This window comes from Podarcis muralis, chromosome 11 (genome assembly GCF_964188315.1).
Source record: "Podarcis muralis chromosome 11, rPodMur119.hap1.1, whole genome shotgun sequence".
Classification (NCBI taxonomy): domain Eukaryota; kingdom Metazoa; phylum Chordata; class Lepidosauria; order Squamata; family Lacertidae; genus Podarcis; species Podarcis muralis.
Genome location: NC_135665.1, coordinates 25,834,072 through 25,848,767, shown reverse-complemented (window position 1 = coordinate 25,848,767; position 14,696 = coordinate 25,834,072). Strand labels below are relative to the sequence as shown.

At 42.4% G+C, this 14,696-nt stretch overlaps 1 protein-coding gene across 2 annotated transcripts in view; it reads right to left on the bottom strand.

Annotated features, from left to right (window-relative positions):
- The window catches only part of EFNA5 (ephrin A5), a 222,679-nt gene extending 209,199 nt beyond the window's left edge, over nucleotides 1-13,480 (bottom strand). Inside the window, exon 1 of one of the 2 annotated variants that reach the window (XM_028748931.2) lies at nucleotides 11,521-13,480. In XM_028748931.2, the coding sequence (XP_028604764.1) occupies nucleotides 11,521-11,645 (125 nt within the window). In that variant the 5' untranslated portion in view covers nucleotides 11,646-13,480. The remainder of the gene's footprint in view (nucleotides 1-11,520) is intronic. The other variant, XM_028748929.2, reaches the window with a different exon arrangement.
- Between the last annotated feature and the right edge of the window lie 1,216 nt (nucleotides 13,481-14,696).

The following is a 14,696-nucleotide window of genomic DNA, read 5'->3' as shown; positions in this document are numbered from 1 at the left end:
TCTGTATGATTACACATGTAGACAGCAATTTTATACAAAAGCTTACACCAGGAGCCGTGCATTCAGGATAGCCAAGTTGGTTGGAGTGTGCTGCTGATCACGCCAAGCTTGGAGGTTTGATTGATCCCCATATGGGACAACTGCATATTCCTGCACTGCAGGGGTTGGACTAGATGATCCTCAGGGTTCCTTCCAACTCTACAATTTTATGATTCTGTGATTCAGAATTGTGGGTCCAATTTTAAGGAACTCCCTTTCCACTAATGTCAGACAGACCCCTTACTATTGAACTTCCAGCTTTTTCTTTTCCAGCAGGTATTTTAACAGAACTCTAATACTTTTAATTTTTGATCTTTACTGTACTGAATTACTTGTACATCACTTAGAGCAGGGGTAGGCAACCTAAGACCCATGGGCCATGAGTGGCCCACGGGGGTTGTTTAACCAGCCCACAAGTCGCCCCCAAACCGAGCCGCCTGCTAAGCGAGTCCCCGCGTGCTGTGCTAAACCGGCGCGGCATGGGGATTCGCTTCCACAGCACCGGAAATCGTGTCTGCGCAAATACAGACACCAGAAATCACAGGCGCACACATTCATGAACATGCACAATCTGGTCCACAGAGGGATCTCCGCTGGAGTGAACCAGCCCAGGCGAGGTAAACCTTGCTGACCCCTAGTTTAGAGATTACGGTGATTAACGGGAATATAAATTGCTGAAATAAAAATAAATAAATATTAAAGACCCCCAAAAATGCATTCAAGAAGAAAAAATGATCTTCACAATTCCACTAGTTTCAATGGGACTAACTCCAAGGGAAGTAAACAAAAGATTGCACCCTTAGTCGACTAGTCTATTTTTAATCTGTCTACTAGTTTTTTATCTATTTATATAATCTATCTGAAACACAGCAACCATACAGGATAGGATAAATATGGATTGGGCGGGGAATCTTGAAATCACCCAAAAATTAGCTGGTTTTTATTTTGTAGAAAAAAGCAACAGCAAATCAGGCAGTAACATGATACAGCTTCATCGAGTCAAATAGCGTGTATAGCATGAATTTGATGATTTTCTAAAATGCCAGTCTGAAAATGGTAGCAGCCCAATATGCAATTAGTTGTTTTAATCGTTCCCATGACAGCTATAGCTCTGCAAGCACCCCCTGCCTTTCCCACTGTTAGGGGAACCGTGCTAATTATGGTCACTGCAGCCATTGCATGGTCTGTGCCAGGAGTGATTGGCAGCCTTGGATACCAGAAATTAAAATAAATATATAGCTTGTTTTACTTTCATAGTCAATTATTGCCCCAATGACTGGGAGAGAGGAACTACATCCCTTCCCCCCATTACTAACATTACACTAATACATTCCTTAGTGATACTAAAGTTGGTGCTTGTTAAAAAGTTCAAGTAATTGATGATAAAGTCAGCAAGATAAACATTGTTCCACTAACCCCCCCAAGAGCATTATACATTTCAAAAAAACCAGCTGATGGGAAGGGAAGCTCCATAAACAGTTATAACTACATTGGGCTATCGTATCCCTTTAATTTGCCATTCAGTAATATTTATTCAATATTTAGAAGAAATTGTCTCTGCCTGCCATGGCAGCTCTTCTAGTTGTGGAGGTACTTTTTCGCCTAATTAGCAACTGGGAGACACACTTTTGGCAGCTCTTTCATCCCTATTATTTCCTGTTGCTTGGCACAAAAACCCTGTCAGAAGCAACCACCACTTGTACTGTACCCCTCTTAGTGATGGATCACTAATTTTTAATAAGCCAAGCTACCAAAGAATGGTAAAAAGATGTAAACTGTATTGAATCAACAAGAGTAAACAAATAAAGGAGGCTGTTGCCATAACATGGAGTCCTAGAACTTTTTCTGGGCTCTGCTTCTGGATGGGTTTATCAAGAGTAGCACAATCAGGAAACAATAGCGCTCACATTGATGCAGAAGGCAGAAGCCTGTTTAGACAAGTGTTTTGATTTCTTGTTGACAAATGTATCTATCTTTCTATTTTAAAAAAGGCTACAATAGCAACAGCATTTTTCTTGCAAGAGTTTTGCCTTCACAATGTTCAGTAAGTTATCCTACAAATTCTTCTCCCAGGAAGAATTACCACAGAATCCTAACCCAAGAGGGAGAAAATCTATGCAGCAGTTTACAAATCCCCTAGATACATCAAGCATAATCCTTAGTAGTAGGTTTATTAAGTTGTATTGTTGACCATCATGCTGAAAGCTTGCAAATAGCTGTGGAATCAATACTGGGTTCAGCATCTAGCTGTCTTTCATATCAGTAACATAAAAAAAAATATGCAGTTTGCCATTCTGGTGGCTGCAGGGGACTTTATGTGCCAATGCAGCAACCATGCTGTGCTTATGTGTCAGATTTCAACATCTCTCTCTCTCTCTCATGAAACAACACATGCACATGCAGTGCTGATAGATCCTGCCTTATTAAGCCAAGTATGGCTAAATAGGCAATAGTTTTAAGATTTTAAATATGTGGGTATCTGGTTTTTTTAAGTCCAAAGTAGTGCTAATGAAGGATTTTGCAAATACTGACATTCACTCTATAGGAATATATCTAATGCCATCTCGGTGATAACCAGCATATATTTCTATATTATCTCAACAGTGAATCCACTGAAATGAATCGTGCTTAAGTTTACATGTTATTAGCCTCACAAAATACTGCAATGTTGCCATTTTAGTACTGACAGAATTCTACATATTCACGAAACAAATGGCAAACTTAAAGGCTTGGACCAAGAAACTAGACAAAGGATATGGCTGTAAGTTGGTAATTTATAAAACTCAAAAAGGTTTGAGAAACGAAATGTGAACAATTGTTTTGGTGATTATTTATTACGATCAGCATATATTATGCATCTTTTGGGAATTGTAAAGAAATAATGGGTTCATTATGCCAATGGAAAGGGCCTTCTGTTCTTGGAAGATCCAATTGTGGATCCAACTCCTGCAAGACAAAATAAATTCCCCCTTCCCCCTACAAAATCCAACACCTCTTCTAACACTGTTCAATAGGGCACGGGTGTGGGAAGGTATATGCAAAAGGCACCTTCCCCTTCTCCAGCCGCTCCCAACCCCAGTGGGAGATGCCACCCTATGGGGAATCTGGATCCAAGGCAGAAAGAATATTTTTGAATCTGAAGGCAATTCCATTTTTCAATGTGAGCCAACCTTCAACCATTGCTTGAGTCCTATCCAAATCAGTAAACAATGCAACCCAAACATATACTTAATTATGTTCACAAAATAAGCTGACCTGGAATGAGAAAACTAGATAATTGATATATTGACTATTACTCTCTTGTTCAATATTCCTCTGCCTCTAAGGAAACAGCTCACCACCAAATGTTACAACACACTCCAATAATTGGAATAATAAGACAAACCCAAAGCAAAGTATAAGATGTTAAAAGCAAAACCATCGTATTATTTTGTATAGTGTATGGTATAAAGTAGCAGTACTTCTATGACAGAATAGAGGCCAAGGATTCCATCCAAATTTGTATGTGTGAAATTGTACTTTAATATTCACTGTGCTCTAGCATATTAATTGCTATTCATATATTTAAAAATTAAAATGTTGTTTCCTTCATGATAGGAAATAGGAATAAAGGGGAAATTTGCCGAGTATGCAGAAATTATGTCCAATGTTAAACTAAAGCCAGTTTTACTTGTTAAAAATATATGTATTCAAACAAAAAGCTAACTAGACGAAAACAGCATATTAAACACAGAACAAGATGACTTTGAATTAATATGCAGCGCTAAAGCTATGCTATAGCATTTCAGTACGGTTTCAGCAAACTCAAAGGCAAAATAGAGACCTCATACATATACTGTATTGTATAATTCAGAACACCAAACATCTAATGTTTTAGTCTATGTAGTCTTTCCATTCCCCATTTCACTACTCACAAGAGCTGAATAGAATAGAGCCATCCAAAATGGAGGTTTCAAAAAGAGCTTGACGCGAACTGAATTAAATTGGAGAGTAAAAACTAGCCTTGGAAATGGCATCAGCAGTTTGGCAACACAGCTCCTTGCCTAAGAATTGTGTGTGCGCACACAGGCATGAACACACATGCACAAATTGGAAATCTGTGGGATTGGTCATATAATACAAAATGCATATAGCAGTTACTCAATATCTGTTCCTTCTAAACTGATGATAAATTGCCTAGCAGTATTTTATACAGCTCTGTTAAGAGCCATCAGCTACAAGACAACTTACTTTTTGTCCCAGTGTTTCCCCATCATAAACTGCCCCCTCGCTTGCCCCAATCCAGTCCAGATCCTCAAACCTCTCTTTAAACTTCCAAGTTCATTATTTTATTTTTTAAAAAGAGGTTTGGGGATTACACGCAAGAGAAAGTCAAAGTGAAGTCAGGGAGGGGCAGCTGCAGGTACATATACTAGCAGTATTTTCTCTTTCATCAACTCTTGCACTTAATTCCCCAATCAATGTATGCTTTTAACTCAGGAATCGATATAGGCAGCAATTGAACTGGGTACATACAAGTCACCCCCAGGATCTCCACTTATTGGTGTAGTTTTAATAATTGTTGTTCAGTTATTTATTCCCGAGCACTTCTTTCATTCACTGCATTTTTCAGAAAGATACTGGATTTCCCGCCCCCCCCCCCCCCGCAATAACTTACGGAAGACAAAAGCTCTTCAGTCAGAAGATAAAACACCAGCAGGTTTTTACTTCAAATTTAGACTCTGAACTTCTAGTAAGGTTTAAGAACAAAAAATTGACTTAAATTTTATTTTCCGCTGGAATGACAAATAAGAATTTGACAGTACATGTCCATCAGTCAACAGTCAACTATATCAAAGATGGCAACACAGAAAGAAGACATTATAATGTGTCTTTATGATTAGTGCTGTAATAGTCACTGTAAAAGGAGAATGGTATTTATTTTATTTTCAAGTAGGTCATACTCAGAGTAAACCCACCAAAATCAATCAATTTCAGTTTATCTATTCCGAGTTTGACTTACTTGAACATCACACATTAGTTCTCATTTTTCTGCTTTTGAGGGGACAAAAGTATGAGTACATACTTATTCTCTAGTTGATTCTATTACAATGTATACAAAGCTCATCCAGTGCTATTCAGATGTTGGAAGATGAACAATGTGAAATACTATTTTTGTGTATGATGACGGGTATTACACTCGAGTTATATTTCAACAGTTGTAATATCACTAGAAAGTGGTTTTAAAAATATTTCTCTTATAAACTCAGCGTCTACAATGACTACACATTTAAACATAAATGGAAGAGAAATGTATACAAAAGGAAATTGTTCTCAAAAGTAAATCCATCACTGTCAACCTCTGAAAAATTAGGTTAAAACAATTCCAGAAGTTGAATAAATATATGCCGAATAGCTAACATATAAGGTACTGTTTATTTGGCATTTTAATACAATCTAATAAAAATTAGTAGTAATATGAGCTGAATTTATCATCTTGGATAGTCATAAGTATCTCTAAGTACTGTTCCCGCCTAGTAATAAGAGAATCGCCCCATAATCTATTCTTGTATAGGTTTTATAATACTAATACTAATAATAAAATTTCCAATACTTTAGCAATGTAATGCATTTTATATTGAGTCATATTTTAACAACCAGCAGAGGCCCATAGTTTCATATACATTAGACACTTACTGATGACAGCAAGATACAAAATAATGAGAGGACAGCTGTCAATTTAGGATCCCAGTCAATAAATAAAAGTCATGATGCAGCCAAGGCGAAGCACTCAAGTCCTGTTGATTACAATGGTAAATATTCAAAGACTAACTCTTCTACTGAAACAGAGCTATGAAAATCACTGGGATTTAGGCTGCAATCTTATACTCACAATGAGTAAGCTTCATTGAACTCAATGGGGCTAACTTTGGGGTAGACCAGAATGGGAATGTGATGTTCAGTATTTAACTTTTGTTGAACTGTGCCTATTCAGTTTGTAAACAAACAAAAGGCATACCTGAAATCCAAGTTAACAAATATTCCTATAAAAGGCTTGGGTCTTAAGAAACGAGAATACTTTGTCAATTTATATTAGAAGCACTATTGCTTCTTTTATTTTTTCAGTTCAGTATCTCTCTAACATTACATTTCCCCTTACAACAGTGTCCTTGTATGTAGCCATGTCTCATCTTTAAGTCATCAAAAGCAAAAAGGTCAGGATTCCTGATGGACTCACTGCATTCATTTGTTTTCTCATCCCAGCATAAGCTGGAATATTGAGGAAAAGGACAGAAAGGAGCATATTTGCCTGTCTGCCCCTCACAGTAGATTAGGCTGTTGTGTCCAACACAATGACATATCACCATTAAGAATTTGCTTGCTTCCTTGAAAAAGGGTAAAATGGGAAAATAATTAGGCAGGTGATATTTTTTCATCCCTCTAGTCAGTACCATCTCCTTTAAAGAGGAAGGCACATATAGCTATGGCTCACTGGATAGGTTTCCAAGTGAGAAGCTGAACAGTATGGGAAGTCCATTTTAAAATACCAAAGGCCTTTCAGGGCCACAATTTTCAGGGTAACACAGTCAAGTAAACTGCATTCAACGACCTACTGAATGCTTTTTCTTTGCACTTTTAATCAGAAGAAATTCACTGACTTTGAGACAGCAGTCCCTCCAGATTATAGCTGCCAATAAAATTAGCATTTGAAATATTAATATTCCTTATACATAAATAGACTTTCTTAAGAAACTAACATTGCAACCCTATATATCTACTTCAAATAGAGACTGCAACCCCTACAACACTTAAGATAGTGGGACTTTAGAGAAAATATTCATAGGTTCATACTACACAAAGTTAGGTCTTCCTATTTATCCACAAAGGCATTTTTTTCATACAATAGTATTAATAATACACAGAGAAATGATGTAAGATTTGGAAATAAAACTACAAGCGTCAAGAATAAAATAAAGTAGAACCCCTCTGCAAACCACTGGGCTGAATATTTCTGAGAAACTGCCAAATTCAGTTAAAACTGAAAGCTTTCAACAGCAATAGCATCTCTGAAAGCTAACCTACTTTAAGGCCTGAGTTACACAGTGAAGGAATTAAGTGCAAAGTTCAACTTAAGAATGCACTTAAGTCCATTAATTTCAGTGAGACTTGTATCAGGAAAAAACTAATATCAAATGTTTGCAAGTCAGACCAGGCCCTCTTCATTGCAACAAAATCTACAGTGTTTTGAAGACGATACATGGCGCATTTTACACTTATGCAGTCTCCTTCACAACAACTCTGATAAAGCAATATTTGTGGCAACCAGTCTTAGTGTATCTGATGATTTGATTTTATAGCTGTCTAACTCAGAAGTAAACCCCATTGAGTTTAACAGAACTTACTTCCAAGTGTGCATGGGATTGCAGCCCAAGACTATAATCATACACACATTACACTCTACTGAATACAGTTGGATTTACTTCTGTGTAAACATGCATAGGACTGCACTGTCCATTAGATAAGCGCCATTTGGCAAAAATTTCTATTTCTCAAAATGCATAATTAAAAGTGTAATTTTTTTACTCAAGCTTGCACGTGCACCAGTGTGGAAATATAATTAGTTTTTATTTATAGGTATACAAATATTCCTAGGTTTAATGCGTGTTTGACTTTAACGTAATTACTTATATAAGCAAGCAGTGTTAAGTAGTTTTTGTACGTTATGCAGCCTGATATAATCTAGATATTGCAATGGGGAGACAGTTGTGCAAAACCCAGCACTAGGGATCGTAGACCATCTGCAATGCCAGTGTTTGCTTGACACACTAAGTATTTGAAGGATAAAGCCCTAAAACAGAAAATGATTTCTTTATGCAATTTTCAGGAAACATAATACTCATTTGCTTCAGAAGCCTATACTTCACCTCTCAAAGCTGCCCAATCATTGTACAGGGGTTCCAAACAGCATTCAACTGTTCTACATACAATTCTTCAATGTACACGTTTTAGCCATAAATATAGCTATAAAGTCTGATGTCCATATATAGTCATTTATAGTCACAAAACTATGTACATCATAGTTTTTAGGACAACTTGCCAAATACTTCCTAAAGTAAAATCACCCAACCATTTTAGAAATGACTTACAATTACTGTCCTGATTAACCGCTACTATTAACTGATATTAGTTACAATTGTATGTATTCAATTAACTTACATTAGAAAGGAAAACTAGGTACAGTTATTCCAAGATCTGCTTCTCTTTCATGATGAAGAGTTTTACTAAAATATTCAAATACTACTGAAAAAATTATGTCCATCCTTCATATGTATACCATATACATATAAAAACTGACCATATAAAAACTTAAGTGTACCAACTTCTGCACCATATTGAGGCCCATATATATATATAGTAAAAGGGCTTCTTACCGAAAGTACTTAGTGGTAAGTCATTTACTGTTCATCTGTTTAATTTGAAGTCTTTTCTCTGATGCTATATATGATGCTTGGATTATATAAAATCTAAATAAATGAGCTTTTTGGGAATATACATTAAGCTTCAGAAATTGCGCACAAAATATTAAGTGTTCTTTTACAGAAATATTTTGCACTTGAATTACTTCTCAAAAGTTTTTGTGGTTTTCCAGATTTGAAGTAAAAAGGTAAACAAGGTAAAGGTACCCCTGCCCAGATTTGAAGTACAATACATTAAAAACAGTATTTTGTTTGTCAAGTGATAGCCATCATCTATCACTCTGTAATTTTTAAGAGTTGCCCAGTTTATTAATTAAAAAACTCATTCTTGTAACCTGTGATGGCATCTTTTAAAAAATAATACCATTATGGGTGTAGTACTTCTTCTCCTTAACCATGATTTATAAAAATACATGGCAAGTTCTCTTAACTTTTAATATCTTATGAAGCAAGGTTTTTCAGGTTCAGTAGAGCAAACAGTGAACATAAAGCATGCAGATATGTTAACAATTCTAGAAAAGAAACTAATTATATTGCGTTAATTATGAGCTTATAGTGACTGTGAAAGAGCCTTATAGTTTTAAACACTTTCAATAGTACAGTGTTCTAAACCCTTAGTTTCAGGAATTTATTCCCACATCAACCTTTAAAAAGTTCTGTAACTCATTACTCCTCTGCTATTTTTTTATCTCCTCTCTCTTACACACCATTTTATTGGCACAAAAGTTATCATTTAAATGGGCATTATCCACGTTCACTGGTTTAAACGCTCTAGTTTTGACCCCAATGTTCCATGGATTATTTATAGTGAAGTATTGTACCTACATCACATCTTTAATTAATACCATAACAGGCAGAGAAGCAAACATTTGATAGCATGCTTTGATTTTCGCAAAAGAGCAACATGTGCAAGTCATTTGGTAAAATTCAAAGCAGCAAACATTTCCGTTTCACAACTACAGTAGGTGAATTTGGTTTATTATTTCACCATCTTCAACAAATACACATCATTTTTTAACTTTTATTCTACGATGGGACAATCACCCTTAAGAAGAGACATATTGGGGGGGGGGGGAGCTTCCAGATTTCTGCCTGTTGTAACAGTTGACCAGTTTTACTTGTGGCTGCAGTTTTCTCTTTGATATGATGGGAGAGAGGTGGCAGGTTTTGATAACACAACTGTTAATAACTGTCACCAAGAAAATTAAGTAGCAGGAACAGTATTAATTGCCACACACACCACCGCATTAATGTTTGTTTTGCTTGAAGTACCCCACACAAAATTAACACGCCAAACTGTCTACTGAACTCAAGGTGCTTAACAAGCAGTTTTTAACTTTGGCACCATATATTCTGAGGCCATTCTCACATACAGAGCAAAACAGACTTTGGCAGGCACCACAGATCTATAAAAAAACATGACCTGCGACAGAAATCAATGTGCTAATCTCAATTCAAGCAGCCAAATCAGCAGCATAGCACAAAGATAACATAAAATAAAATGACCAGAAACTCACTTGAAGTAGCAAGATAGGTTTAGAAGACCTAAGAAAAATTACTTGTCCGCTTTAACAATGCAACCCCCTCTCCAACAAAAAAACAACAACTCCTAAAGTACTGAGGTGCCTTATTCATACTGGCGCAGCACTGGGAAAAGATTGTAATTTCTGCTACTGAAAAGGGGGAGATGTGAGCAGCTCAGCAAAATCTTGATGGGAGAGTTTAGAAACAATAACAAAATAGATTTTATTTGCACTTACTATATTTATCGAAATGCAAATAGAACAAAGGAACACAGTGAAAGTTTGTTTTTACACAATCTTGACTGGATACTTTGTCCTAAATTACCGTATTTTTCGCTCTATAACACGCACCCGACCATAACATGCACATAGTTTTTAGAGGAGGAAAATCCGTAGGCATGCCACCCGTAGGCATTCCCTCCATAACACGCACAGACATTTCCCCTTACTTTCTAGGAGGAAAAAAGTGAGTGTTATGGTGCAAAAAATACGGTAGTTTTATTATTAAACATGTCTCCCATAAGAGAAGATCCTCTCTCAAGCTCTCAGTATCATCTCCTGGTGATGCTGACTCTCTGCATAAAGGAGTCTAGATTCACAGCAGATTTCCTCTGCATTGTGAGAGCATCACCAACCATTGGACTTGAATTTGCTCTGACAGCTTGAGAAGCCCTTTTCCATGAGAAACCTGCAAGTCTAGGGATCATCTGGCTGCACTGAAACATTTCAAACTTGGGGGATATCATTACTCAATTAACCCAAGTCAGCTTAAGAGTAAGATTCATACACTCTTATCCCAGGCAAACAGATGGAAAGAAGAGTAGCTGGAAGGCAAGGGGAGTACTTCTCCTTTACTGACTCTAACCCTGACACAGAACAGGTGCCACATGTGGCTACAGGCAACCACAATCCACAAAAACTAAGTCTAACGAAAACAGAACCACTCTGGCAAAAGTCGTAAGACGCTGAACAAGTTTGATGTTCTCCCTGTAGACACTTGGGGGGAAAAAGTTCGCTAGAGTAAAAGAAAAAAAGATCTACAAAAAAAAAAAAAAACCCTGGTAGCAAGGTACTAAGGGAAGCACACACATATATATCACAGGCACACACTTCCTGGGTGTATGAGTTCACCTATTTGCTCTCAGGAGTGATTCACTACAAGTTAAGAGATGCGTGCCTAAGATAAGAGGCGCATTCCTTAGGAACGATCAACAGCCAAGGATTGGAAATCAGCTGCGCTGATGCAACCCAGAAATAACAAGGCGCAGGGCTTTGCCTCCGAAACTACAGAGCAGGGAGGAAAAGTTTGTCCCCTTCTTCCAAGCGAGGGTTTCCCCCGCTGGAGGATGCCCAACGGCTGGGGCTTCCAAGGGAGAAGGCAGCCCATCATCTCCCTTCCCTTCCTACATCCGATCCTCGAGCTGCCGCTGCCCCGGGTAGCCCGGCATCCCTGAGCAGCATCGGCGAGGGCTCGGCCTGAGAGCCGCCTTCGCCCTCCTTACCTGGGGTTGGTGCTGTTCCAGTAGACGGCGTAGCGGTCGGCCACCGTCTTGGAGCTGGGATCCTGGCAGAAGACGCACATCCAGAGCACCAGAAAGAGCAGCGTCAACATCTCCACGTGCAACATCACTCCCGGCCAACGAGACACACACAGACACGGCGGCAGCAGCAGCACAAGGGGGGAATCGGGGGGTGGGGAGAAAGAGAGAGAGGGGCGAAGGAGGCAGGCAAGGCGCTCCTTTCTCAAAAGACAGACGGCGACAAGGAGGAGAGAACGAGGGAGGAAGGAGACAAAGCCACACCGGAGTCACAAGACACCAAAAAAACACACACAAAGAGAAGGGCGAGGGGCCGCCAGGAGATTCCCCCGCGGGGGGGAAAGCCTGCGCCGCGGAAGGATCCTCAGGGAGTCTGCGCGCCCCGGCCGGGGGAACTGGGCAGCAGCAGCAGCAGCCGACGGAGGCTGAGGCGGCGGCAGGAGCTCCTTCAAGGCGGCGAGTCCTGGGCGAGACATGCACCGGCCCGGCCCCCGTCCAGCGCCCACGATGGGCGGCCCCGCGGGCCAAGCCTCCTTTGGCCGGAGGGGTTTCCTTTCGCCCGCCCTCGCGCTTCTTTCCCTCTCTCCTCTCTCTCTCTCTCTGAGGCGCCTTTCTTCTCCTCCTCCTCCTCCTTCTTCCCGCCTTTTGGCGCGAGGGGCTCTGAAGGGATCGCTCCGAGGCCGGCTGAGGAGAAGCGGGCAGGAAATCCTCGGAGGAAACGGGGCGGGGGGGGGGAGAGAGAGAGAGAATGAAGAGGAGTGAGGAGAAGTCCACTTCTGAGGCGCCTCTCGCTCGCTGGAGTTGGGGAGTTGAGGCGCCTCGCTCGCCCTCTCGTCTCTTTTCCCCCCCTCTTCCTGGGTGACGGGCGACCAACAAGCGAGAGGAATCCACAAGACCCAGCCCGGACTGCGGGGCGGAGGGGGCGGAATGCCGCGCAGGAGTTGGCTAATCCTCAGGATAGGTCAGCGCCGAATCGCCTCAGGAGCGGCTTCCCTCGCTGGGGAGGAGGGGGCGGCTGAGGGAGAAGGGAAGAGAGCGCGCGCGCCCCTCGCCAACTCCGCCGCTGTTGCTTCGCGGTGCCGGCGCCTCGTCTGTCGGAAGGCAGGAGTTGCTGCTGCTGCTGCTGCTGCCCGAGCCCTCTCCCCAGCCCTCCAGGCGAGGCGAGGCGGCGGCGGTCTCGCTCCCTTTCAGCTTCGCCAAGTGTCTCGGGGAGCCGGGCAAGGTCCAAGTCGCCCCTCGAACGTCAACTTTGCAAAAGAGAAGAGGAGGCGGGAAGAGAAGGAAGAAGCCTCCCTCGCCGACGACTACATTCGGGCGGGAGGCACCTTCGGGGTCTGGCCCGGCAGCAGGCAGCTGCTCTCAACCGTCTGCAGCAGCAGCGCCGAGAGAAGCGGGCAAATGTCTCTCTCGCGACTCCGGCGAGCGAAGGAAGCAGAACTCGAACGCAGAAGCAGCAGGGATCGGGAAACGCAACGAGGATTGGAGAAGCAGAAGTCAACAGACTGCCAGAGAGGAGGAGGAGGAGGGGGGGAGAGAGAGAGAATTTACGAGGGGGGGAAACATATTTAAATAGTCACGCCCCCTTTCTTTCTTTTTTTGCAACGACCGGCTTCTTCCTCGCGTGTAAATCCGGCGGCGGCGGCAGCCTAGGCAAAGCGAGGCGGCCGGCGGGGTTGGCGGTGCCTGCGCGCAACAGACAGCTGCATCGATGCCTACACGGGATGTGTCCGGAGAGAGATATATATACACATCCACATGCGTCTGGGTGTCAGGAGACGAATCTGGAGAGAGAGAGAGAGAGAGAGCCTCCGTTGGTGGAGGTGCGGGGGTGCGCGCCCGCGCGCGCACGGAAGAGGCGCAGTCGGCTAGCTGGGAGCAAAGGCGCTGCTGCTGCTGCTCGATCATGTGGGATTTTTTTTGCATGCAGTTTACTTGCGAGGTTGGCGGGGGGGGGGGGGAGTGAGCCGGAGCAGCCAGTCACGGCTCGGGCTGCTGTTTGCTTACAGATGCCTTCTTCCCCGGCGTTCTCTCCAATGCGATTGGGTTCCGTGCCTCGGAAAGGGGCGTGGCCTCTCCCCGGCGCCCCGCCCCCCCCGCGTTCCAAAGAGACGACACCCCGCGCAAGCCCCGCCTTCTGCAAAACCTGACTAATTGAATTACAAGGAGTGGTTCCCTCGGTGCCGCAGGTAACCGTTTCCGCGCGGGAGACGGCGCAGCATCGTGTTGGGGGAGAGAGATCTTTTCCTTCCCTGCGAGATCGGGGGAGCGAGTGGTTACGAAAGCCGCCTCCCCAGTTCCAGTGGACGGGGTTGCGGCACCAGCTGCTGGAGGGAGGGTGGGTGTTTGCGAGATCAGGGGGGATCTAACCACAGGCTGCAAGTCTAATCTCGCACACGGTGTATAATCAACATTTTGAAAGTTTAGCAGTCTGGAAAACAGACTTCTGAGCTGCTTTGTTCCGCTTTTAATCCTCCCTTTTTTTCCCACCACCAATGCTTTTCTGCGCCGCTGAATGACGGGTCGGCGGTGCGGCTTTAAATTAGTTTATTTAAGGGGTTGCCCTGCATGGGTAGCGCAGTTGAAAGCAAGATCCACGCAGCCGGAGAGACCTCTCTGCTAAGTATTTAGCGGAATGCGGCAAAGGGATTCACCTGAAAACCTCTTTTTCCCCTCTCACATTTATTTGCATCGAGAGAAGTAGAAGCCAGGGGTCCTTCTGGAGCTATTTTTCATTCTTAAAAGGGCATTCGCCTCGCCCTCCGCCAGCAGCTGCCCTGCTTACGCTGCGCTACCGGGAAACTAGCCCAGGTGACCTTCCTCCAGAAGGCAAACGAAAGGGCTGTTTACACACGAATCAGCCTTCGCACCAAACCACACCCTGCTGATGTCCATTTGAGGGGTGATCGCCAGTGGCGATCTGCAACAATCCATGAACAGGTAGTTCCGAGTAAGGCGCTCCCCTGAGCCCCCTTTGAGTTAACCTTTCATCCTCCTAAAACTGAAAAAGTGGGGAGGAGGGAAGAGAAAATAGGGGGGGAAACTTTGGAAGAGAGACGCACATTCTGGTGTCCGGAATCTTTGAGGTTGAGGTTGCCTGCCTTCCTTTGAAACGGCTGGCTTTTAATTTGAGGCGAAATGTT